At 42.3% G+C, this 26173-nt stretch overlaps 1 protein-coding gene across 2 annotated transcripts in view; it reads left to right on the top strand.

Moving 5' to 3' along the window:
* The first annotated feature begins 9095 nt into the window (after positions 1-9095).
* Positions 9096-26173, top strand: part of GPBP1L1 (GC-rich promoter binding protein 1 like 1) — a 20246-nt gene continuing 3168 nt past the window's right edge. Inside the window, exons 1-10 of one of the 2 annotated variants that reach the window (XM_019531345.1) lie at positions 9096-10058; positions 10970-11084; positions 12381-12510; positions 12801-13084; positions 14397-14469; positions 15403-15596; positions 17485-17571; positions 19964-20104; positions 23967-24125; positions 25304-25428. In XM_019531345.1, coding sequence (XP_019386890.1) covers positions 11025-11084; positions 12381-12510; positions 12801-13084; positions 14397-14469; positions 15403-15596; positions 17485-17571; positions 19964-20104; positions 23967-24125; positions 25304-25428 — 1253 coding nt within the window. In that variant the 5' untranslated portion in view covers positions 9096-10058; positions 10970-11024. The remainder of the gene's footprint in view (positions 10059-10969; positions 11085-12380; positions 12511-12800; positions 13085-14396; positions 14470-15402; positions 15597-17484; positions 17572-19963; positions 20105-23966; positions 24126-25303; positions 25429-26173) is intronic. The other variant, XM_019531346.1, reaches the window with a different exon arrangement.

The raw sequence follows: 26173 nt of genomic DNA, 5'->3' as shown, positions 1-26173 counted from the left end.
ACAGTCAGGAAACTTAAGTTTCCAAAAGCAATGCCATTTCACACATCTTCCTTTTTTTATGCTTTTACAAACCTATATTAAAGAATGCATTTAAAAGATACTACCTAAAAAGAACTTGTCTGAAAATATTACCTGTTAGAGAACACATGACTATAACTAGCTATGAAATGATAAAATAAGTTTCAGTGATTACTTGTATTTTACATTTATGTAAAATCATTTTCATTCCCCTCCCCTCCACTCCCTTCATATGACCCTCATGGCTTAGGAGAAGGCATTTTTAAAGGAGAATAATATAGCTGTAAATCCACCCAATTGGCCCTTTTACCTATACTTTCTTTTACCTTAAAAAAAAATCTAACTGTTTCAAATTGGTTGGCCCTTAGGCAGCAAATTAGTAGTAGAATTGTAGTGCAAACATAGTGTTCTTGCTGGGTTAATTATTATCAGATGAGGAGCATCTACTTTCAGTGTAGCCAACTTTATTAGGCTGTTTTTTTTAATCCAGCTCTCATTTGCATTCAGAATTTGTGGATTGCCTTCTCTTCTGTTCATGATCCTCTAACATCCCTGTGGCAACTGTAGGCAATTGCTTACGTGGAAAGCAATAGGAAATAGATATTTTAGTCCTTAATGTATTTAGCAAATGGAAACTAGGAGGAGAACCAGACCAGCTATGCACAGCAGGTTACCAGCAGTCCACAAGCTATATAGTTCTGGTAGCAATAATAGAGGATTGAAGTGTCAATTCTTGGCTTTTGAACGGAATATTTCAGCTATTAGTGCAGCATTGCATAGGCGGCAGACACCAGCAAGCATACTCCTAAAAGCCACTGCCCAATTCCAACTTTACACTAAGCCTCTAAGTTTTTGTAACCCTCCTGGGCAAACTGGGAGAAAGAGGCATGGAAATAACTGGCTAAGTAAGCCCTGCATATTGTTGAAACCTCCTAATACATTTGCCACAAGTAACTTCGTCTCAGTCACGAGCCTTTTTCCTTTATAAAACCTTAACTTGTCTCTTAATTTCCTCTTCCTTGCAGATGTTTGACTAATGGTTAATTGGGTTTCTTATTCTTTTCTGGTGTCGCCAGATGAGACTCTGAACTCACAAACCAGACGTTTCAGAAACTGCTGGCGGAGGAATGGGCTGTTAGTGAAGTGTGTGGTAGCTTAGGGGAGGAGAAAGAACATGGCAAATCCTGGATACGTTTGGCAAAAAGGCTGTAGGTGTATATTAACTTCTGGGAAGCACATTATCTCTGGTTCATACACGTGTTGCAGAAGTTATAGCATAGTTTCCATTGGCATATTATCATAGGCAGGGCATCGCAAGTCATGCACAAAACCTGAACCTTGTGGGGCTGCACCTAATCATGCATCGCAAGTAGAGCTCTTACAGATGTGGTATTCCAGTAAATCCACTATCATAACTGGTGCAGACTTCTTCCCGCAGTCCTTGCAGCCCTCTTCGTTGCTCAGCAGCCATCTAAGAAAGCCCTTGGGGGGATCAGACGTCTGTCCCTCATTCTTTCGGGGAAAACTGCAGTGCCGTTCACACATTCTGTCATTGGAGAGAGAATCCGATTTAAAAAATGGAGGCAATTGAGAAGAGAGGAAACTCCCTAGAGGCTAAGCTCTCGTTGACGGCTGCGAAAGGAACAATTTTCCTTGCTCCCTGTAGTACTTGATCACATTAACTCAGGACTAATGGTGATCTGTAGGAAAGCATCTGGGAAATTAAAAATCCCTGTTGGAACGTGTAATTTCTTCTTAGAAGTTGCAGAGGAGAAGGTCGAGATTGTCCTCTCCTTCCCTCCCCCCTTTGGGGATTTAGGATGCCAGGTGTGCCCTCCTTGCAGAACTGTTTACACATCTGCTCCAAATACTCGGATTAAATCATTGGTCTTCAGTCTTTTTAGGCTCGGCACCCCTCCGAAAATGCTAGCTCTTAGTTTTCGCTTGGTTTTTTGGCTATGGGAAAATGGCAGGGCAGTTCTTTTGTAAAGAACTGGGACTACAACAGGTCAGAACGTTTTAAATGCTATGAATTCCCGTTTGAAATGTCTGGGTTTATCTTTGTGAATCATGCTTGCACACCTAACAGTGCTACAGTTGTGTAGCACCCTGGGGCACCCTTGAAAGGGTGTCATGGCACCTTAGGGTGCCACAGCCCCCTAATTCAGTCACAGTATTAAACCCTTGGAATAGCAGAAATCTGATAAGCAAGTGCATTACTGTTCAAAACTAAAAACGTACTAGAATAGCAAGAAGTGGCATAAGAAACAAAGGGAAGAGAAGGAAACGGTTTGAGTGTCTGTTGCAGCGCCTCTCTGATTGAGATCAGTTAGCGTAAGATGATGTATAAAATATGAGGGCATTTTCTTACCCCAAAGAGTTGTTTTTCTAACCTCCTATTGAGAGATTTTTGTTATGGCCAGAAATTTAACTGAAAATTACCTTTTTTGATAAGAAGATAGAGCAGCCGTGAGTGAGGATTAAGAGGCTTTGGGGGCTTTTTTGATTGACTGATTGATTGAAATGTGTTTTTGACAATGCAAAATATTTCCTTCAATAAACGTATGATGATTAGCTATTTAATATTAGAACATGCTTCTCAAAGGCAAATATTTAATAAATTATCTAAATTCTATTGTAACAGTAACAGGAAGGATATCATTTACAAACTTTTTTTTTTTGGATTAGTTGCTGTATCCTTATCTGCCATGGTAGTTGGAAAGATTAGGTCTCCATTGGGGATGTTTGCACTTCCTATCACACCTACTTCACAGAAATAAAGGATTTCTTTGATCTTGGAGTTGCTTGTAATCCTGGAGTTTTTTAATGTTACTCGTTTGTAATGCAATGATATAAATTGTTGCGAATTAATAACTTCCATCTCCAGTCATGAAACAGCAGTTTTTTTGTAAAAAATGAAGCAATAGTAAAACAGTATATTGGAGGATGTACATTTGGACCAAATTATGCACAGGGCTGTCCTTTATCTTAGTGCCATTCTGTTTTATATTTAATCTAGTGATATATTTCTTTCATTTAAAACCAAAGAAACTATCAAATGTGTGTACACAAAAAGATAAAAATGTATTAAGAGGGTTGGGGAAATTTGAAAAAATGACAAGCAGCTTTAATAGGTTGTCAAACTAAGCAATACGTGTAACTGCCTGTTGTGTATATGGTTAAAGGCATCTTGTATCTGAGGTTTCCCATTCAAAAGTACATTGTCATCAAGAACGAAAGGTTTTAACTGGTTTGGTCATATGTCTCTTGAATCTTGGAGCTGAACTGTTCTCAGTGGGGGCAGATGACAGGACAAGGAGCAATGGGCTCAAGTTACAGCAAGGGAAGTTGGGGTTGGATATTAGGAAGAATTTTCTCCCAAGGAGGGTGGTGAAGCACTGAAACAGGTTACCCGGAGAGATGGTGGAGTCTCCAGCCTTGGAGGTTTTCAAGACCCAGGTAGACAAAGCCTTGGCTGGGATGGTGTGGTTGGGGCTGGTCCTGCTTGGAGCAGGAGGTTGGACTAGATGCGACTCCTGAGCTCCCTTCCAGCCCTCATTTTCTAGGATTCTACCTCTTAACCTGCATTTGAATATTGTGGGTCTATATGATTTGTAAGAAGGGACTTAGTTTTTGAGGTCATTAATGAAAGAACAGTTAATTTGCATGAGGTAGGTTGCTGCAGCATATATACGTCATCACACTTGATAAGAACATGCATGTGTGGGGCCAGCAACAGCGATGTGTTCAGCTTTCACTTCATAATATGCCGACATCATTAATGTTGAGCTAAGGCTGTTCTGCAAGGTTTCTCACAGTGTTGCATGTAATGAGGGTTTAAGCTTTTGAAAACTGAGACAGAATTGAGGCAAAAAGCAGAGCAGCAGATCAGGCAGGGGAAGCAGATTGGAGTGGCATTTGATGAGGGTCCAGGCCTTAACTCTAATGAACATTTTTTCCAACTACTTAGTTGGTCTAATAAAAAACACCACATTTACCCAAAGATCCTTGTCAGCCATATCTTGTACCACGTCTGCCAAAAAAGGTTGAGTCCCACTGCCTTAGTGCTTCCCCCTGCAGTGATTAAGGGGATTGTTTCGGCAGGCACATTAAACGTGGATGCCGCAGGAAGTTTTGTTTTAGCAGGAGGTATTTTGCATTCTGCTGCAGTTGTCTCGGGTTTTCTTTGAGTGCCGTCCGCTGTCTACAAAGACAAAGCGTGAATGTGTTATGGACATGTTGGGCATAAACGGAGCTGACTTTGCATTGGCACATACTAGCTTCTGGTTTTCAGACATCCGAGCGTCACTGCATTATGGAAGAACATAAGGCACCGCAAGGAAACAATAACCATGCATTAATGTAGCATTTTTCAGCATTTTCCTAGGTTTAACAGAAATGTATATTTGTAAGCTTTGGTCATTAGGCAGTTGTAGTTGTCGTGGAAATGTGCAGTGGTCAGACTGCTGTGACAAGTAATAATCCCAGGCAAGAGCTTACATAATGTTCTTCAGTAGATTTCAAAAGCATTTGCATCTGTTGCCTTATTTTGTGAAAAGGGGAAGCTCAGCACAAAGGAGTCAAGCGGCTGGATTGGGTCACCGAACAAGCTGGTGATGGAGCCAAAAATAGAAATACTGTCTCCCAAATCCCAGTCCCCTGTTCTTCCTCTATGTCTGTTGCTCCTAAATCCCTTCTCTCTCTCCCCCTGTACATTTGATTACAGTGGAATAGGCTAGCAGTTGTTTGAGATGCTTGGAGTCACTGAGTAGGCTTGGGAGAGAAATCGAATGCATCCCAAAGTCTAGACTGTTCTGTTAGAACAGCTTTAAAGATGCGAGACGCCTTGAGTGTCTCTTCCTTGACCACTCCTGACAGCAGCAGCACGCCCAGGTCGTCCGCTCCCTGTCCTAGGAAGCTGGTCAAGTTGTGTGAGCCTGTCGGCAAGTACTGCAGTTGTTCCTTGCCGTTTGGTGCCCTCTGTTGTTGTCCACGCACATCACAGGTGACAGTTTCTGGGAAGACTGCACGTTTCTTGCCAGTGTAGCCCACATTGCACACTCAACCAGTCCTCTCCCCAGCACGTTCAGCTAGGTCCTATCCCTGTCCTGCTCCAAACTTTCCTGTCCCTACCGTTCTGCACTGAGATGTCGCGTGCCTTCGTGTTCAGTGTCCTGTCTTTTTCTTTACAAAGGTTTAAATCTACACTACTTTCATCTTCCCCCACCTCTTCCCCCCATAATCTTGGTTTATAGATGGGGCAAGGAGAGAAACTCAGACCTCCCACATGCTCATTGTCCCATACGTCCCACTACCTTATTCCTCTGCTCCATTTCTTTTCATTGCTGTTTATCTGTGGTTCTAATCCCCAAAATCTTTCCCTTTCTTCTCTCCCACTTTTCTGCTCCCAGCCCCTCCTCCCCTGCCACAGGGCACTCACCCACGTGTGACTTTTCTCTTTCAAACTAGTGGGGTACCTTCTAAATTACATGCTGTACTGCGATAAAGTTCCCCAAGATGCCCCCTCTCCCTGGGTAAATAGGGATTTTAGTACGGTATTTACGGTTTGTTCTCAGATCTTTACCAAGCAGTGTGGTTTAACCTACGCTGAAGGCCAAAGCATGAGCCTCTTGGGCCACCTGCATTGTGAAGGCAGGCTAAATGCAAATGCATCTTGCAAATTCTTGGAAACATCAGTCTTCACTGAGCCAAGCTCTTTTTCTTGGGATAATGGCTGAGCGACTGCGAATAGTGGGGTAGGGAGTTGTGTCCACGGTTTGAGCTTCAGGCGTGTGCAAAGAAGGTAGGAGCTAAACTTTATGAAAAGCTGTATGGTGAGGGGGTGGTCAGGCTCTGCCTCAGCAACCACGTGGTCAAAGGACTCCACATTTGGGTGGGATTTTGGGTGAGGGGGAAGGGAAAGAGCTGGAAGCAGCAGCTGCAATACAGGAGGATCAGATGTGAAGTGGTTCATTTATTTCGTGATTTGTCCTCATCCAAATGGGAACACTGTACAGAATTGGATACAGCTTCTGACTATAATATGCTTACTCCTCCATCTGCCTCATTTAGGTCTTCTCATCTCCTCCCCATTGCTGGAGTCCGAGATGGGCACAAGCATGTCCGTTCCCTGCTCCTCTCCCTGGTCTCAGCACTGCGTGCTCGGTGCATGCTGTCAGCGCGACTCTTCCCAGCTCCTCGCCCAGGAAATCAGATGCTGCTGAGATATGGGCTTACATGGCAGTTCTCAGGGGAATTGAGGCCCCTTCAGAGGGATGCAGTTCTTTTAGCTCAGTGTTTTCGCAACCAGAATATATGAAAGGGTCATGAAAAAAATTTGAAAAATGGATCAACAAACTTTAAAAATGGGTGCTCTTTTGAAGGAGAAAAATGTGGGAAACCATGGCTTTTCCCTTGCAGGCTGGCAGAGTTCTGCTGTGTTCAGATTGCAGCCCTCTAAAATATCAAATCCCTTTCCCCTGCCCCTTCTTCACAAAAAAAAAAAAAACGGAAGAAAATTTGCCAGGTGTCTATTTTAGTAGCGTGCCTGGAAACCGTCTTGACTTGTACGCGTATGTGCGTTCAGATCTATGTAGCCGTGTGCATGGGCACTCACCAGACTTTTATAATGCAACTTTCTGTTTTGCCTTCACGTGTTAGTCTTGTACACTTGCTGGAGTAGAAATCAGATTAGATTATTCTGAGCACTATAAGAGCAATGGTTTCAACTCCAGGGTGTGTAAAAAGTTTATGAGAATCTGGGAGTTTTTTGAAGCTCTATCTGAGGAACTTGTTTAAAGGGACCAAAACTTGGATGATTAAACCTACCCTTTATCCTGTGAATCATGTTGAATTTCAAAGGCAGTGCAGGTCAGCATGTTGATTTTAAGGTGTTAGAAAAAGCTAAGTTAACTATATAATAGCTGGTGCTCTGGTTTAAGTGGTAGAGGTGGGGGGTTGTGCATCTGCGCACTACCACACACAGGATTTTTTTTTTTTTTTAAAGGAAGCGTCTTGGATTTGCAAGATAAATAAAATCCTCAGTGACTCCTCCATCTCCATGTTCTCTGCCTGACTGTGAGAAATTTCCCTGTACATTATTACTGTGTTTAGCTTTTTGGTAAAGCAGGTGAACATAACCTTGGCCTCTCCCTGTCATTTGCATCAGAGAATTGAGTCACTCCAAGTAGAGACTTAACTCTTGTGTGCAAGTATCACACATGAGATTCAGGGTTTTGAAAAGATGCAAATTCAAAAAAGAAGCTATGGCAGCATTAAAATATCTTGCAGGAAAGAGAAGTTGTTCCATTAACATATGTAACGCCTGCCTTTAGTTTCCTAATGTAGCATTTTTGAAGCCCATAATTTAAACTGATAAGTGGGTAGAAGATGTTGATTTTGGTCTAAAAGGACTGGCATGCTTAAGAACGAGTGGCACATTTCCGAGTCGTAGCAGTTGCTGACGTTTCCGAATCAGAGGTGCCCCGGTTAAAGGAAAGTCAGCAGACTGAAACTTTGGTCTCTCGCAAGAACTCTTCCAAACAGGATGCTCTTCTAGTGTTTGGAATTTGAACAAAGAGAAATAAAGCAAGGCTGGGTGATTTGTGGTAGGTGCAAAGAAATCCAGGTTCGACAGATTCTGACCTGTTTCTCTGCACTTCAGATATAGAACGAGAAGCTCAAGTGTCCAACATGGACAGCGTACTTTAGCGGGCTTAGAAGCACACAACCAGACATGGTTGCTACTCAGAGCTCGTAATCTGCATAAACGGGCAATATAAAGTTTAATTCGGATATAGAGGGCAGTGCTGTGCATTTTTCCACCCCCCGATTCCATTTTAAGCCTGAAGTCAGCTGGCTTTTTGTGAGCTCTCATTAAAAGGTGTTCTCCTATGTGGTATAATGTGTTTCTGTCACTACGTTGAAATGACATGGTTGCTGTCCAGTTCATCCTTTTAATAAATCAGCTGTTGAGCGTAATGTAATGAATGCTTTGATGTCTACTGGGTTGCATAAACCAGCCCTTGCTCACCTCGCATGGTTCAGGCATGTGGGTGGCTGGCTGGCTGGCTGGCTCAGCGGATCACACCCCTCCAGTGCTCTGGGCAGAAGGGTAGAGAGAAAATCTAGTCTCTCTGCAGCAGGTGATAAGCTTCCCTTCATAGTGTGCATGTAAGTAGGTGATTTGGGAAGGTTGTACTTCATTACAGGTAGCAGCCATTGGTACATGACCACTGTTGTCACTGTTTGGGGGATGGTTTTTCTGGGTTTTATCACCTGGGCGGAGTATTTAAGAAGCTCTCACTAAAACTTTGCTGTTAATTCTGTCTTATTACTGTGACCTGTTGCCCATTGAACCAGCTGATGCTGTATTTGTTTTGAGTTTGTGGGCTAGAATTTCCCACCGTTGCCTCGGCCCTTTGATTTTTCTTGAGGATCCCAGGGAAAAAGTAAATGTGTTGGAATCCCTTGCTGCTATAGCATGTAAAAGTCCCAGTCAGGGTCAGTGCCTTATTATGCTAGAGCCTGTGACCATGTAGGACAGTTTTCTTGTGTTGGGTCAAGGGGCACCTCCATGCTTGCCTGGCCCTGTTCAAAGGGACCAAGTGGCAGCAGCAATTAAGGTATCCTAGCAGCATCAGAGGCGAGTTATGTGGGCTGATTAGCCTTTTCTGCTCCCCTTGTATGTTGTTAGATGGAGGGAAAGAGCCTTGATATTTGGCTGGATCTTAGCGTGTTATAAGAATAGTTTCTATGCAGTTTTGGAATCCCCTTTTCCTTATTTGTGCCCGTTCATGTGGCCACGTGCAGCTAAGAGCGTTTTGTACTCAGTGCAGCACCCTGAGATCTGGTGAACGGGGAGGGGAGTGTTTGTAGTAGTGTTGACAGTGGTTGCACATTTTTATGTGATGACTAGGTGAAAATATCTTGTGTTGATCCATACATTTTTGGTTTTCTGTAGGTGGACTAAAAACACAATACTAGCAACTACTTTATCATGTTCAGCTACTCGTACTACCTTGTGCTGTTTTCTTTCCTTAATCCATATCCAAAATGGAAAGTATATTGTACTGATACGTGTCTGTTTTTCCTTTGCAGTGTTTAGTTCCTGTATTCCACCACTCTTTGATGGAAGAGGACTATAATCCAAAAGTGAGCTCTTCAGTGTAGAACAAGAAGCCCTTGTTGGATAACTCTTCCTCCTTTGCAGCAGCAGCAGCACCCAGTCTACAAGAAAAGCTTAAGAAGAGAGAAGATTGCTTTTGGACCTGGCACCTTCCTGTTAATTTTGCTTCTAGTTCAGCATGTAAATGGTGAACCAACAGAGAGCCAAACAGTTGTGACCGCCTATGAGCTTCCTATCAATAGCATTTAGTTTCTTTGAGTGGAAACTAACAGTTCCATGAAGTGCAGAATATATCGAAAAATCATTTATTTTTAAGAACATTAACACGGTGAATTTTTTTAGAAACTGAATGTGTGATAAAAATGAAGTTTATATTTTAAGAGCGTTTGGCCAGATGTTTCCCACTTAATCTCAGAATTTGGGGAAAACATTTTTCTAGAACATTATTTTCCCTGCCTGCCCCCCCCCCAATGCTTTAACTGCTCTGCTTCAAACAATGAATAATTCAGCAGACTTGGGTGGATCTGCTCAGTATTAACCATGGTGTTGCTCTAAATGTTGTTGTGCAAACCTGACACACATGCTTCTGTAATGTAAAAATCTCGAGTTCCATAGCATCACAACCAGAGGAAATTAATGAGGTGAACGTGGTCGTGACTCTTTTTTTATGTAAATTACCTTTTTAGGTTTTTTTTTTTTTTTCCGTAGTGTGAGTGTAGATACATATTAAGATGAGTAGCTGAGGGGGTGAACGGTGCAGTCAGCACGCAGTGCGGCATCTCGTGCGCTGCTTCGAGACGCACTGTTGCTTCAAGATTGGCATAACTGCATCCTGGAGAAGGAAGGAACTTGAAAACCAGAGTGAAAAACAGATAAAAACAAGAGAATTGGGCTGCAGAGGCCAAACTCTTGGGTAAGTGATCACTCATCCCTTTCGTATCAAATGGACTTGGGTAATGCAGATCATTAAGGGATGTGAAGCAAAAGGAAAGTGAGGGAACCTTGAGAACCTCCATGAAATGTAGTTCAGAAGAAATAGGGGAATGATGCCCGTTAGTGTAATGCACAGCGAGCGTTGTGCCAGGCATCATTACAAAGATAACTTTTCCTTGCTTCAGAGTATTCAGATCCTCAGCTCCATGTCAGCTGGTCCCTAGTGTTGGTGACAGTTCAATTATTGGTGTTGCTTTGTCTTCTCTCCAGCTTGGATCCTGTTCTTGGGCCATTTTAAACTCCCTCTATGGAGATAGCATGGTAGATGCTGAAGTTGGGGGATGTCTAGTGCTTTGGGGGCCTTAAGACAGTCTTAAAATAGGGGGGGTTGTTAGATTTGACTTCTCTTACAGGACTAATCTGTATGTAACTAGTGCACTTTTGGGCAGTTCAGTGGTTTTGATATATTTACTCACTTGGTAAAGCAAATCGCAAGGAATACAGGGCTGAACCTGGTACAAGGAGGAGCAGATCCACAAATTAGCATGTGTGCAGTTTTGCATACATGTTTATACAACACATGTTTTGTTTCCTTGGCATTTGTTCAGTAGGCTTTCTACCTCCCTATCCTTCCCCTCAGGAGTGTTATGGGAGCCTTGTTAGCTGATGCTGTAAACAGGAAATAATTGGAAGTTTTAAGGGCCTCGATTATTCTGGCTGGGGAAACAGTGTTGGCAGCTTTCTAGTAAAAGTTGCTTTAAAGAGGGATACTGACACATTTCTTCTGTTCACCATAGCCAGGGCCATTGGTGGTTTTATTGTGCAATTATTCCAACTTGGGGAGTCTGACAGATTTTTGGGGGGGGTCAATCTTCTTCTTTCCACTTGTAGATCCTGGCCATGAGGTTTGATGCCTCGCTTTATTGAAGGGAGACACTGGACCTAAATGGCGCAGCATGACTTTGTTCCTGCCTGGCTTAGCTTCTCCACGCCACAGTCAACCAAGGTAACTTGCTGTTCAGAGCACTGGAAACCTAATACTTACTGTACATGGCCAAGGCAAGCTTGGTCCAACATCCTACCTGATTGAACATGACTGCCTTTCTGGTTTAGAATATTCTTCAATCCTCGTGTGTAGCCTTTTTAAGGAAGCTAATGCAAAATCTGTTCCTCTTCTATCTTTTTTCAGCAAATTATGCTCCCTACCTTGGAGAGGGAGTTACCTTTTTTTTGCTTCCTTGCACAATTATTGTGTTAATTTTATCTGCCCGGGTTTGGTAGACATGGGAAATTTATAGAAAGATGTACCTCAAAACTTGGCTTGCAGTGTACACATTTGAGTGTAATTTTTAGTGTTTCCTGTTTTGGACTTTTCAAAACGTGTCATTGTTAAGCAGCTCACCAGAAATGAGGCATTCATTTCCATCTTAGAATCCTGTACCTTTCGTTAGGGTGGTTTTTCATGTGGAATCTCACCAGGATGGGGTTGGGTTGTGAAGTCTTGTTTGCTGCTAACAGGATCTGAAGGGAAGATCACACTCACCCCTAAAGGTCTGAATCTGTTTGGGACCTCGGGTGGGCGCTTGCATTGCTTGTGCATGAGAGTAGCTGTACAGAGCATCTTTGCGATAGTGCGTGAGGTTGCTAAAGAGCAAAAGAATCAGGAATGAAACTGCTTTCAGTTTCGCATTTCAACTAAAGTGGGCAAAAATAACTTCCAAATGTGCAATACACTGATGTGGCTCTTTAATCTCTTAAAGTAGGGAACAGTAGGAAAATGGTTTGGAACTTGGAGCAGATGATTCATGCTGAAAGCTTGTAACTTCTGTAGCTTCAGTGCTGTCTGAACCCAGGATCCCTTTACCATCTCATTTGATGTATCTTTAATTTCTAGGCAGTTTCTGAGTGGGCCTTGCACAACTCCAGTTTTGTTCCTCCATCGACATTGGTGGCTTTTAGAGATTGAGCACTTCTGTGGGATTAGTAACACGCAGTGCATTGTTGTAAAATTCCTTAAATGGACTCTGATGAAAGCATTGCATGTGTTTTGAAAAAGTTGTGCAAGGAAAGCTGCTATAAGAGCCTCCCTCTTTTGGTGAGGTAATAATTTACAGCCATGTGCAAGTTTGTGGCACTCATGAATATTCCTACATTCGTCATCTTAGCACCTGTTGTTCTAATTACTAGAAACTAATGCAGAGATGTCTCTTTACATTAGCAAAGTTGTTTTGCTGGTAACAGATTCCTAGGGTGACCTAGAGAGTGCTTATTCATTTAATCCTCTCTTTTTAACTTTCTATAGTCCCCTGCAGCCACCTTTGAGAAACATGGAGAGCATCTTCCCCGGGGAGAGAGCCGCTTTGGAGTGAGCCGCAGACGACACAACTCTTCTGATGGATTTTTCAATAATGGGCCTCTCAGAACTGCGGGAGGTAAGGGATCCGTGTGCTCTATAATAGTGGTGCCCAGCATTTTTTCCAGGCAGGCTGGATGGACAGTGCCTGGACAAATCATGGGCGTGGCACGGATGTGGTACAGCACAGCACGGGGGCCACCTTCCTGCCACATAGAGTGGGGCAGGGGCAGCCTGGCTTGACGCTGGCCCTGCAAGGGGGGAAAGGGAGCTTCACCCAGCCCCACAGGAGGTGGGGGGGCAGAGGCTGTTCTTCCTGGTTTTTGGATTTTTGCTGGCAGCATTGATCTCTTTAATCCCTTCATTTAGATTGCTGGCATCAGCCCTCCCTGCTCCGCCATGACTCTGTAGATTCTGGGGTTTCTAAAGGAGCTCATGTTGGGCTATCCGGTAGTCAGCCTGGCTGGCATGGCCCTTCGCGGGGTCATGATGGTATGAACCAGCGTGGTGGAGGAGGAAGTGGAGCCCATCGCCACTGGAATGGCAACTTCCACTCTCGGAAAAGTTCTGCCTTTCAAGAGAAGCTGCCTGCTGAAGCCAGGGAAGAGAAGAAGGAAGAGAAGGAGAAGTTGCAGTTTGAAGAAGAAGACTTTGTAAGTTGTGGCTCCTCATTAAAGGTGTCACCTGTGAGAAATGGCTTTTCTGGTCTCATTTTGGTACTATCTATAGGTGATGTAGGTCTGCCGTTTCAGTCTGTTCCATGCTTTCTGGGATCATTCTAGGTTTTTATTGGAATAATCCTGAAGGCAGTGCTTAGGGGCTTTTAAATGTTTTCCCAAATTCCTAAGGAGTTCTTGACAGTGAATTGTGGGTTGGACGTTATCATATTTTTATCAGATTGATGTATACTGAAGACAATATTGTGATACGCAAGCCTCCCCCCATCAGTCAAACCCCAAAAAGTGATAGTAAGGATGTATCACACGTAGGTATGCTTGTATCTATGGCAAATATGGATTATGGCACCTTAATCTGGTAAAAGTGCCGTGATATCTCCCACAGGGTTTTAGTTTAAATGTCACTTCTGGGGTACTTTGTGAGTGCCAGGGAATTTTTTTTTTTTTTAAACTAAGGTTGTTACTTATGGTAAGATCCAATATAATTTTTCCCCAGCTTTTAAAGTAGGGATGTTAACTTTGTCAGAAGCTAATGGGTAGAAGCTTCACTTATAATAATCATAATGGCTAATGCATAAAACTGCATCAGAACGAGGAGAAAATTCATTTGGTTTTGAATGTTCAATCATCTGTTTCAAAAAAATAGCAAGACATGGTAGTAGCTAAATTAGCCAGAGGTCTTTTATCAGTGGGTACTTTTTTTTTTTTTTTTTGGGGGGGGGGGGTGTTGTGGGGGGGTCAGATTTGTTTTCCTCCCCCAACTTGGACAAATCCATAATCGTTATAGTAAGTTAGACTGTGAACCAAAATCAAAAGTCAGGTTAGAACAAACATGCCCTACTGTGGTAATATCTGCCTAAAATATGAACTCTTGAAATGCTGTCAGAATTTGAACAACACTTAAAGGCAGCTTTCCTTTTTTGTCTACATAAATGCTTATATTCATTTTCTGCATCGAATTCAAGGTTATAGGTTCTTGATATTGTTATCATATCAGTGGAGTTATAGATGTCTGTCGTACATAAAATATGTGGGGTGCTGAGTGTGCAACTGTTACGAGTAATGAGTAATTAGACTCGAAGCAGCGCGTGAACGAACAATGCACCCCTACAGTGCCTGGAGCCACAGATAAATATTTATTTAATTCTGGGTAATATCTTAAATGTTTAGTAAAAATACTTTAGAACAGGACCTCTGGTTTGTTGACTTCAGTTTATTTCCAACACAATACGTGTGTCTTTGATATGCAGTCTTTTAATGTTTCCAACTGCGGATTTTTTTTTAACAGCCATCTTTGAATCCAGAAGCCGGGAAACAGAATAACCAGAGCAAACCTTTAGGGACACCTTCTGGAGTGTGGGGTAAGTGAGGCATTTATATTACTATATAGAAAACAGATGCTCTCTGGTAGAGCAGAAAAATAGATTCAAGATCCAAGTTCTGTTCTTTTTTGCAAATTTGATTCAGATATTCATCATCTTTCCTCAATATAACAGCAAGATCAGCTCCTACTGAAAAAAAGTTGAATGTTTAACTGTTTACCTTGCTGTAGTTTTTCACAATTTACTGGTATTGAGAACTTGTGTAGACTGTGGCAGGTGGCAAATGATTAGACAGTAAAGTGTGATTTTTTTTTTTCTTCTCTTACTTCTCTTGCTGTGTTAGTGAATTAACATAAAACGCTTCTCCGGTTCACCCAGTCCTCAGTCTTGTTAGATTCAAGGTATCTCTTGGAAAATGTTAGCTCTTAGTTTTCACTCAAAAATAATAAAGCAATTCTTTTCTTGCAATGAACTCAGAAATACCTCAACAAGTGAGAATGTTTTGACATGGATTCTTATTTCAAACCTCTGAGTTCCTCTTGTGAATCATGTGTAGGTGTTTTGAAACCCAACAGCTTTAAAATTGCACAGCATCCTGTGGCACCCATAGAAGGATCTTGCAGCACCCTGGTTGAGATTCACTGCTCTAATTGTTCAGAACAAATACTAGTATGTATGCCCATACCCTCCCTGAGTCTAGGAGGCTCTTAATTGTTATTATCTCAAGCATTATCTTTTTTTGCTAAATCAAGAGGGGCTCCCATGAGTTGATTCAAGTGGAGAAAGACAGAAAAGTCTGCTAATTTTCTCCAATACAGTAATCTCTTTGCTTGAAAACCAGCACCAGGCTTGTCAGTAGCACCAGCAGAGCACTCTCACAGCATCTTTGATTCTGAAAGGGGGAATTGAAGTGGAGAGAGAACAAAGTATTATCAAATTCCTGAGGTTTTTTTTCCCCTTGTGCTTTTATAGAAAACCCTCCTAGTGCCAAGCAACCTACCAAGATGCTGGTCATCAAAAAGGTTTCTAAAGAGGATCCTGCTGCCGCCTTCTCAGCTGCATTTACATCACCTGTTTCACATCTGGCAAATGGCAACAAGACTACCACCATTGTCCCAAGTGTCTACAAAAATCTAGTTCCTAAACCTGCAGCTCCTCCTTCCAAGGTACAGGAGCTTTCTGTTGGGTTAGCAGACTGCATGTGGAGTGAGCTTTTTGTGGAACTAGCCAGCAAACAAAGGAAGAAAGAAATGTAAATAGCAAGTCAGAACTAATGCATTTGCTTAGGAGCTTTAGGGTTAAGACCTGTGTATTGCATTGTAACTTAACACTCACCTGTAACAATACATTTTGGTTTTCTCCTTAGACAGGATGAAACCATGTTAATGTCTGTTGGATTTAGGGGGGCCAGAACTTCAACTAAACCTCTCACCTAAATTAAACAAGACAGACAAAGGGTGCCAGAAGGCAAATGATCTAATAACAGTGATTAGGCTGTTCACATGGCTACCTTACAAGATTGTAACATGATTCATCAATATGGTTAAAATAGTTTGGACCCATCTCAAAAGACTAGACTAAATCATGTAACATAATCTTTCAGTGCAGTTTTAATCTGAACAAGCTTTACAGGTGCCCTACAAAAGACGTTTGGGATTTTGCCCGTTTTATTTTTATTCATCATTCTTTGTTTTATTTTGGCATTTTCTTATTGTGAGGAATACCTCTTTAACTCAAGTGTATGATAATCTAAAATCTTGTCTTCCCAACTGTTCAGTAGCTGTGATTAACAAGGGCTGTCCTAGTTGTATATGTACTCAAAGAAACATCCAGTGATTCTGAATGAGCCGGCTTTAGTGTTTTATCCTATCATAAATAAAAACCTGAAAAGCCCCTTTTGGATTTTTGTAAAGAAACAAGTGACACATGTACAGTTCTTTCCCACTTTACAGGTTGCCTTTAAAGTTCATGCACCCCTCTTTCCTACAAACACCAAAAAAATTCAAAATGATTCTGTAGATTTCTGATTGATATTTTCTGAGCTTCCCATTTGCTGTTTTTATATTCAGTTTTACAGCTTGTGTAACCTACCTGTGTGCCTGTCATGATAAATGAGGGTATCAAGCAGTTGTTGAAGCGGAAGGCCAAAAATCCTGTCTTTTTCATCGCTAGGTTGTATTTCTCCTGTTTGCTTATTGCCCATCCCACAGCAGAGCATTATTGCAGGAAATCTGAGATCGTGAAGATGGAAAGCTTATTTGGTTACCTATTCTCCTCTTCCAATATATAATTGTTCCATGCAGAGTAGTCTCTAGAGCATTTTGTTTTGGCTGGGACTTCCCTCCTGGAAAAGACTGTCAGTCTAACAGCTTGTCTGGAAGCTTTTTCTAATACTCAGCTTGTTTTCATTGTGCCTTGAAAATGGTATTTTGTACTTGGATTTTCACAGGGTCTTAGAGGAGTTAAGTGCCCACATCCCTTGGAAATGAATAACCTAATAAGTCACTTAGGCTTCTTTGAGAATCCCAGGGTTTCCACTATGCGGTGTGTTTTAACCCTGCTACGATAGTTTGTGGGTCAGTTGGATGGATCCTCAAGTACAGACTTAGTAGAGCATGTAGTAACATGAAGCCTTTGATTTGAGTACTAAAGTGGCATTGCAATTTTGGTGCAGAAGGTAGACAACTAAACCTTTGTGCCAAAATACCAATTACAACATGATATGATTTTTCACTTCTGCTCTCTGGTTCTGCCTTATAATGGCCGCAGTGCATGCTAGCATAGCTGACGTTGTGCCTTACTTTATTTCTCTTGCATGGTATACAGAGAGAGAATTAATGGGCCAATACTGCACAGCGTGCCTTGTTCCTCAAGTACTTGGAATTTGATCTGTGTGTGCTGACAGTGCAAAAAAACCCCGGTCAAGGATCAGATAACCAAAGAACATTGCCTTTAGTTCTTAAGCTAAATTTGGCTCTTAGGGGCTGCCGTTTTCTAAAACTTCTTCAGTGATTACAAGTTAAATAAATGGACTGCACATATTTTATATGTTAGACAGGAAATGAAAACATCGTTTCTGCCCCAGAGAAGCTTATAATCTGCACCAGTTTCCTGACTTGTAGAAAGAGGTGCCAGACTAAGGTAGGAGGGGAGTCTAAAACAGGATCAGGTTGATGTAAAGGGGAAAAAACATTTCTGGACCCCAGATCAGTTCAGCCCTGCTCCCCCTTCCCCCCCCGCCCCCACTAACTCACTGCAAATGCACCTTTGAAGACATCTTGCTTTTCTATCCTACTCTTTCTTTGTCTGTCACTTAAATTAGCTGTGGTCAGAGGCTTAGAACGAGTTAAAGGCTTAGGCACCAGCCTGCTTTGCATGAAGTAGAACAGCTGCAACTGGGGAGAGCGAGCACTACACCCCCAAAACACCCTAACTACACGGTAGCTAAGGTATACTCTAGTTAGGAAAGTGGGTTCCAATCTCCTAAGGCAGAGGAGGGACTTTAACTAGATTCTCTGTATCCTAAATGAGTGACCTAACAAACGGCCTGTTAGCTAAGAGGATGATGTTGATGCTTCAGCCATTATCTGTTCTGTGCATCTGGCCCTTTGGTTCCTTTTGTATTTCTTACAAGTTTCTGAAAATGACTTGTGTCATTTTGAATGAAATGGGATGGAACGTTTTTAGCATAACAAGGGCTGTTTCCAGTTTTTTTTTTTCCCTCTTGGCAAGAAAAACCGTAAGGCAGTGGAATTTGTCCGAAGTCGAAACAAACTTCTTTGCTGAGCCCACCTGAGTATAGGTGGGAGGAAGGAGAAGAACTGGTGAGACCTAACTGAAAAAAAAAAAAAGATAAATGCCCAAAGAAAAGAAATTGCACTGAATGTGTGTGTACCATTCAGGTAGAGCCCTAAGCAGTACCAGACTAAGGTGGCACATTTCCTTTGGGCTTGCTCCATCCAGAAGTAGTTTGGTGCATTAGTGCAACTTCCTGTAAGCATCGTTGTGCTCTGCCTCAGCTCCGTGACCTCCTGTCTAGGAGGGAGCACTGTGGGTCACCTTATGATGTTTCTTGGTGCCATAATTGAGCGGCATGTACTTAAGCAATAGAAACTGTGGCCTCTGCTGTCCTCTGCAAGTACAAAATCCATTTTAGGCCCAGATGTAGCTTCATCCTTTATGCCTCTAGCAGTACTATTTACTTGCCTACTAAATGCACTGTTTTCCTAAGAATCAACCCTCCAGATTTGGGGTGCATGACTTCAGCAGGGGAACTGCTTTTCCTAGACTGGAACAGGTCTATATAGATGCTGTATTCTAATGCCTACAACTTCTCTCGCTGCCAGCAAACTGCAGGGGTAGAGTCCAGTGTAACCCTCTTGCAGCCAGCAAGGAATTGGCTGCAGCTTTTGACTGAGCAGCCAAAAGCTGCTGATTTCTTCGTGGCTGAGGGAAGTTAACAATATAGCTTGTGCCTGAAGCCGACATTGAACTGGCTGAGGGCAAGTGAATTGCAACATGTAGTCAGCCATGACACTGGAAAAGTCTTTTTCTACATCCTGCCTTCCACAAAGAAGGTGCATGTATTTGTGGGAGCATGTTATGCAGGAAAGTACAGTATTCTACTTATTTAGTACTGTACTAATTCAGAACGTTAAGATTCATTAAAATGAAGGTGGTAGAAGCAAGAGCCTACTCCATTGTACGCCTTTCTCACGTGATACTTGGTGCCGTGCTTTCTGTTTTGAGATCCCTGTTGCATAGTTTGTTCTCGGCTGAGAGACATTCAAGAAAATAATTTTCCATGCAGCAGATATGTTTTCCAAGGCAGCTTTCTGTAACCGTAGTCATGGCTTTGCCACCAAGCAGGATCAGAGTGAAATTTTCCCCTGCTTAGTTCATGAGGATTGACGTAGAAAATGTGTTGGTGTATGTGCTTCTGTCCCGCAGTAAATTGGATTCCCAGTCTAAATCTTGAGGCTTCTTTCTAGATTTTTATTATATCTGTTGTCTTCTGTATCTCACTGAACAAGCAAGGCATAACTGGACTATTTCATTTCCCCATGTCCTGCCTTTTATTCCTAGCCTACAAATCCTTTGGATTTTCTTTTTCTCAGCCAGGGGAAGTTTCAGTTGAATAATGCAGTCAGGTTGGTGGTGGTGTGCAGCACTGCTCTGTAGGAAATTTGGGTTAATTTAATTATGATCTTGCCTCTGGGTTGGGAGCAGTTTTCAGACACATTTAGTTGGTCCCTGGTACAGTTCCAGTCATTTCTCATTCACAAGGTAGCTGTAACTCAAGGTATCACTATGGGCTGTGCTGGGTGCTGAGAGACAAGAAAGGGGGATCCTCAGGGTCAAACATGAGGGAGTTGAGAGACCTTTTTGGAGTGGGAGGAGAGAATCTGTTCCGTTCATCTGACAACTCGTTAATCCAATTGAATGTTGCTTTAACTTGTTGTATCATTTGTAAGCATCCCACTCTTGTGCTGTACCACTTACTTTTTAGTCTGTTGTGTTCTCTTCCATCTAGCCAAGTCCGTGGAAATCTAACCGAAGTGAACATAAACCGGGCTCACTCTCCTCCAACCGTGACTCTGCCTTTACCAGTCCGGTGTCTGTAACCAAACCAGTGGTACTGGCGAGTGGCTCAGTCCTCACCTCTCCCAAAGAGGTAAGAAGTTGGGTTGGGAATTTCTTCAACTAATGTTTCCTTCTAGAGGCGTTGTTGCCTGTACCCAGCTGGGAACGGTGGAAGAGTGCTCGGGTGTCATAGGTTCTTTGCACGTTGCGCCAAATTCCTTGTTCATCAGTGGAAACGCTCATGGATGATGGGCTACTTGATGCAAAAAGTGCTGCAGCAAGCATTTGCCCAGATTTACTGGAATTGAACCTGTCATACAAGGTGCACGTACTTCATATTTTAATAACAGTGTGTGGTAATTGGGCTTGCACAGAATTAAAGTGAATCAATGAATTCAGTGAAAACTTCCCCTTTATTATTGGGAGGCAGAACACATTAGCTTTTCGTTAGTTTGTGAAAACCAAGAAGTGAAACTAATTAGTTGCATTTTAATGTCCAAACTGAGTAAAGTACAAATAAATAATCTGCTAGATTTTAATTTTTATTCTTAAAATAAAACACTAATGATTGTGTAGCAGTTTTGGGGTTCTGTACTTGACATTCATCTTCAGTGTGTTAACCTCCTTTTCTCTGGCCATCGGCATCCTTAAAAGCACCTCAGAATAACTAGTTATTACTTGGCCAAGACTTCTGTCCTTTTAACTGTTAAGTATAATGAATCGGAGGGAAGTAGTAATAAGAGATGAGGGAAGAAGTTAAATTCTGTTGACAGTAAACCTTGTCATTTTGATAACAAGCAGTCTGATGTCATTCCCCAACTTGAGAGAAATGCCTGGGTATCTACTGAGCAGTAACAAAAGTAAGAGAGACTGCCTGGTGTGCATGCTGTCCTTTTAGGCTGTAACTATTTCTTACAGAACAAAGAGAATCGTTTCGAATGAAAGTAATTCCTCTCTGGGAGCTGTGATAGTAATCTACTGCAGATGGTATTTTAGTAGGACTTCAATTTTGCTGAAGGAAGCAGATTCAGGAGAGAAGCTGGAAAGAAGCTTCTTACAGAAGGCAACACTAATGAACGTGCCAATCATCTTGACTTTGATTTTGTGTTCTGTCCCTTTTGTTTTCTTTGCTAAAAGACTTACTTTAAATTGTGTAAGCCCTTTTGGGGGTCGGGGACTTTTTTCCTTGTGTCCATATGAGATAGTTTGGGTGCTACTACAACACCAGTTACATACACGAAATAAACTTTCATCACCAGATGAGAAGCATAAAACAAATTCAGATAAGCACGTGCTTGTTTCCTGATGCAGGTAGTACACCGTACTCTGTCTTGGGTAGCTTTTGTCTGAATTTCTGTGTAGTAAGGACACAAAGGTACCTACCAGGCAGCAGTTGGGACAGAAAATCTGTATTTTTTTTTTTTTTTTCAGAGACAAGAAATCCTTTTTAGAAAATCTCTGAAAGTTCCTCATTATGTTAAATTTTTTCCAGCACTATCTGCTTGTTAACGGTTTTGCAGGAGAAAACAAACAAGTTGAAAGGCACTCCAACTGCATCATCACTATAGCACCAGTATCTGTAATCAGTTAAACTGGAAACGGAGTGGTTTTTGTCCAGGCTAGAATTAAGCAGTGCAGAGTTGCAGCTACTCAGCTTTACCTCCCACTATGTAAAAACATGGTCTAAATCCAGGATTGCAGCCCAGTAATCTAATTCACTGACCTAGTAAAATCAGCGCCTGCTTCTGGAAAGAGAGGGCTAATGCCCACCTTTATGAATGTGCTGAAGATCCAAGTTAAACATCTGTAAAATGTTTTGAAAACAAAAGGTACCATATGACACATCACCATTTCATACTGGATATTAGGGGAGATGGCTACTAGGTCACCAATGCCTTTCTCCAAATACTGGGGGGACGATTACTCCTTATGAGGATGCTTTAGGTGCTTTACCTAATCAGCTTTTAAAATCCTGAGGCATAGGTTTTCCCGTGTTTCCCCTAAGAGCACGTTCTGCAATCTTGGCAGCTCAGTTTTAAGTGAGTGGTCATTGTTGAAGCTCATTCTTTATTATGATACGCATAGCTTTTGTAGGTGTAGTCCCCACGTTTCTAGACACTGGAGTCCTCAGTAAAAGAAAGATGAGGTAATTTCAAATTCAGAATCCTTCTGTAAAGAATTTTGAATATACAAATTTAAGCCTGAGTTTCCTCCTTTCTCAGATAAGGTAGCCACATTAGTTTCAAAGGTTTGTCTGTTTTTCAGTCAGTGTCTTTTTATGGTTGCCTTTCTCCTCACCCCTTAAAGTTTGTAAAATAGAGTTCTTGATACGTTAGCATTTCTGAACCGTTGTCTTTGAAAAGGCTGCTGTAGATAAGAGCACAAGATATTTTATGGACTCACATTATATGTGCTTTCTAATCTACTAGAAATGTCATATTTTCATATTATCTGTGTTTCTGTTCAGTCACCTTCTGTCACTTACACAGGTAAATTAATTTAATGCTGAGAGCTTCAAACTCAGCGGCGCTTTGGTTTTTATTTTATCCTGACATTCACGTACCTGTCAGAAACGGGGGTTTTACAATCAGCTGTTTGCTTCTCCTGCTGAATTAGACAGGTTTTGAAATGACTGCCTGACACATGTCACTACACAATTTTATTACCATTTATAGTACACATTTCTCCAGAAGAGATTGATTTCATCCTACCATTCATATACAGTGGGAATTAGGAACCAAAACCAGCACTGTGCCTCTTCTTACCTTTGTTTTCTCGAACATTTTTTCCCTTTGTCTTTGTCTCTGCTTAGAAGGGCTGCGTCCACTGTACTGAAAATGTGTTGCAAAGTAAATTTGACATATTAAGCATATTATCTGTTGGCAACCTTCTCACCCCCACAAGAAGAATCTGAAATGGTCCTGCAAAGCCTCTCCAAATCCTGCAACGAGAAGCTACTTTGTCATTCTTGTCCTTGTATTCTGTAAGAAGAGGGGGATAAGTCAAAGCACATAGATGAAAGAAAGGGATTGATTTGTGTATGAGATTTTAAGGTACTCTTTTGACATTTCCTTCAGTGGAGAGTCAAGACTCAAAAAAAACAGGATTTCTCATTGTTCTGGAGTAGCCAGACTTGAATATTGTAGATGAAGACTGGGAGCGGTGGGGAAAATTAGGAAGCTGGGGACTTGGTACATATCCTCCAATTTAACTTGAATTGTACATCTCAACTATAAAGATGAAACGAGTCCCAGTTCTCTGAGTCCCAGTCCCAGTTCTCAGTTTAAAACCTCTGTAACACTGTACAAGAAGGCTAATATGCCAGCTGCTCTGCCATCTGGCTGGCTCAACCAGCATTGTTATACATGCTGCACAGGATAATGGCACCACTTTGGTTTCATTAATTTAATTGGGTAGGCTTTTATGAGGTATGGAGAGCTGTTTAGGTCAGTGGGTATGAAGGGAGAAGGGGGGGGGGCAGGGAGGGAGTCTGTTCCCCAGAAACTTGTGAGGCTGTGGACTCGTCTGCAAACAGGCAAGAGTCATCGGTGCAGTCCTGCATCACTCCTAATGGGGACACTGAATTAACCTCAAGTGATGCCAGGATGGATAGCTCACATCATCAAGCAGTGTATTAAGTGAGGAGCAAGACAAGTGTGATAGCTCCATGACAGCATGAGTTAAGAGGAGAAGAAACAGTGGCAGAAACTGATAAAAAGGCTTGTTGGGAAACTCGCCTTCCAGGCTGGTGAGAGAAGAAGGAATAGATTTGGAACAGTGCTGCCAAGCACTCTGGAGAACTGAAAGGAGATCTCCTGCAGGCAGTTCAGCCAGATCAGGAGCTCTTGGTCACGGTATTAAAAGTTGCAAACAAACCCAAACTGTGAGCAGAGCCAGCTTTTCAGGAATGGATTAAAAATGTTTCTAATGTGTGTTCCACCTTCCCTGTCCAGAGTCCTTCCAGCACCACCCCTCCCATTGAGATCAGTTCTTCACGCTTGACAAAGCTGATGCGCCGTCCCACTGATAAGAAGAGCGAGTTCTTGAAGGCACTGAAAGATGACAGGAATGGGGAGATCACAGAGAACAGAGAATGTGACAAATTGGATGATGTAAGAAAACTGCCTCCGCTACTTTCCTGGGCATTGCATGTCATAAGGATCTCTGCACAGAAACGATAGTCATACCTTTACTTCAAGCAGGAGGGAACTTAATTCCAAGCTCTTGCTTCACAAATAGAGATGACTGCATCACTGCCAGCTAATCGCTTGCTTAAAGAGAATTGTCAGTAATAGTTTAACTCCTGCTTCCTGGGCTGCAGTCACTAGAGGGAGAGAATACCGACTAGAAACACAGGAGGGCTCAACATGCTGCATGTTGATGTGTGCCTGCCCCACACCTCTTCTGTGTTTTTGCATTACCCACACTTTAAACTTTTGTCTTAACATTTTTTATTGGGGTGGGGGGGAATTATCCATCGTTTCTCTAAAATGGTGGTAGGGAAAGTAACTGAGAGAAGCGGTTCTTATGTTGCGTCTGCTAGATCTGCAGTTGCTAATGGGCACTGACCCTAAAATTGTACTTCCTTGTGAGTAAAGCTGGTATACAGTGCACAGCAAAGAAGAGTGAATGAGAAAAGAAAATGACAGCTATTTGGCAAAGGAAAAGGGTGGTGTTTAGAATTACGAGGTTCTAAGGAATTTTTCTGATGAACACTATCAATATTTAAAAGAATGTTCAACCACTTTCCAAATCTCCTTGCCAGTCTGCACTTAAATAGTAGTTTTGGGACAGTGTTTTACAACAGTTCTGTTCTCTTTTATGCTTCTGTGAATAAACTATCCCTTTAGAAAATATGCCGTGGTCCAAAAGGGAAACTGATTTGTAGCACTGGAGAAAGGTGCAGGAATGATGCTTTGGAGACCTGAAATGGTCCCCAAGAGCCACAAAACAAGCAGTAGCAGAGTAGACTTCCTCTGTGCACCACTGGGTGAGTCCTGATGCAGATGGGTACTTCTTGTGATAGATGGGTGGAGTTCACTCTGTAGTATCAGCTCCTTGGCCTCTGCAGCCAGCAGCAGCAGCTTGTGTTGTGGACTTTGGTCCACTTGAAATGGAACCAAAAGGCACTAAATTCAAGTCCATGTCAGACAGCATCTACTTCTTCATGATAACCTAGACTCAGTTTTGAAGCACTGACAGGAGATGAGTATTTAAGACTTGGATTTGGGCTGCGTGTATTGAAGGGCTGGTGTCTCATTGATATGGTGCAGCTCCTGTTTTTCTTTAGGTGGAGGGCAACAGCACACCAGAACCAAAGGAAAATTGGGAAGAGAATTGCCACCAGAACGGCCTTTCTCTCCCTTTGATGGAGGAGGGAGAGAATCTCTCTCATTCACTGGAAGCAGAACACAGGTGAGAAGACAACAGAAGAGGGTCTCTGGTGTGGAAAGAAGTAATTTGCTGCTTTAAGCTAAAGGAAAGGAGATTCCTCTCCAGAGAACAAGTGTGGCTTGTGCTGTGCTGAAGGTGTGTGAGCTACAGAACAGTTACAGGACTGAGAGAAGACATAGTAGAAAGCAAGATACAGGCATGAAATATTAGCCCCAGTGGAGTCTGGTGCCAGGATTTCATCCAAATTCTGTTATTCACCTGGCACTCTTCTAGCTCAGCTTCCATAAACCACCTAAGGCCACTGGCCCTATTCCATCTGACTTGCAGGTGGTTTCCAAATGTGGGTGGCAAGGATTAGGGCAGAGGCAGGCAATCATTTTGAGTGGAGGGCTGCTTACCCAGTTTTGGCAAGCTGTCAAGGGCTGTATAGCTAGCTCCGCCCCTTGACAGTGCCCCACCCCCTGGTCGATGTCTTGGGACTTGAAGTCCTACCCCGTTAACCTCTGACCTTTGCTACTGGACGTCCCTCCCCTTGCCCCTGAAAGTACTCCTTTGGGGAAGAGGGCTTGCCATCTTATGGAAAAAACATTGTATACTAAAAATCAAACACTCATAATAATATCTTTTAATTTAATTCAAAAAAAGTCCTGATTTGTGTGCGTTTGTGCTGTATATATAGAAGTGACTGCATAAAGCTCAAAATGTAGTCTGACTTGTATATCGTGTGGGATGTGCAGGGATGTCAGGCGGGGGTGGGGGTGGGGTT

This window comes from Crocodylus porosus, unplaced genomic scaffold, assembly GCF_001723895.1.
Source record: "Crocodylus porosus isolate Cpor-Errol unplaced genomic scaffold, CroPor_comp1, whole genome shotgun sequence".
Classification (NCBI taxonomy): Eukaryota; Metazoa; Chordata; order Crocodylia; family Crocodylidae; genus Crocodylus; species Crocodylus porosus.
Note: the sequence above shows the minus strand (reverse complement) of the source record. Positions and strands in the feature narration are given on the sequence as shown.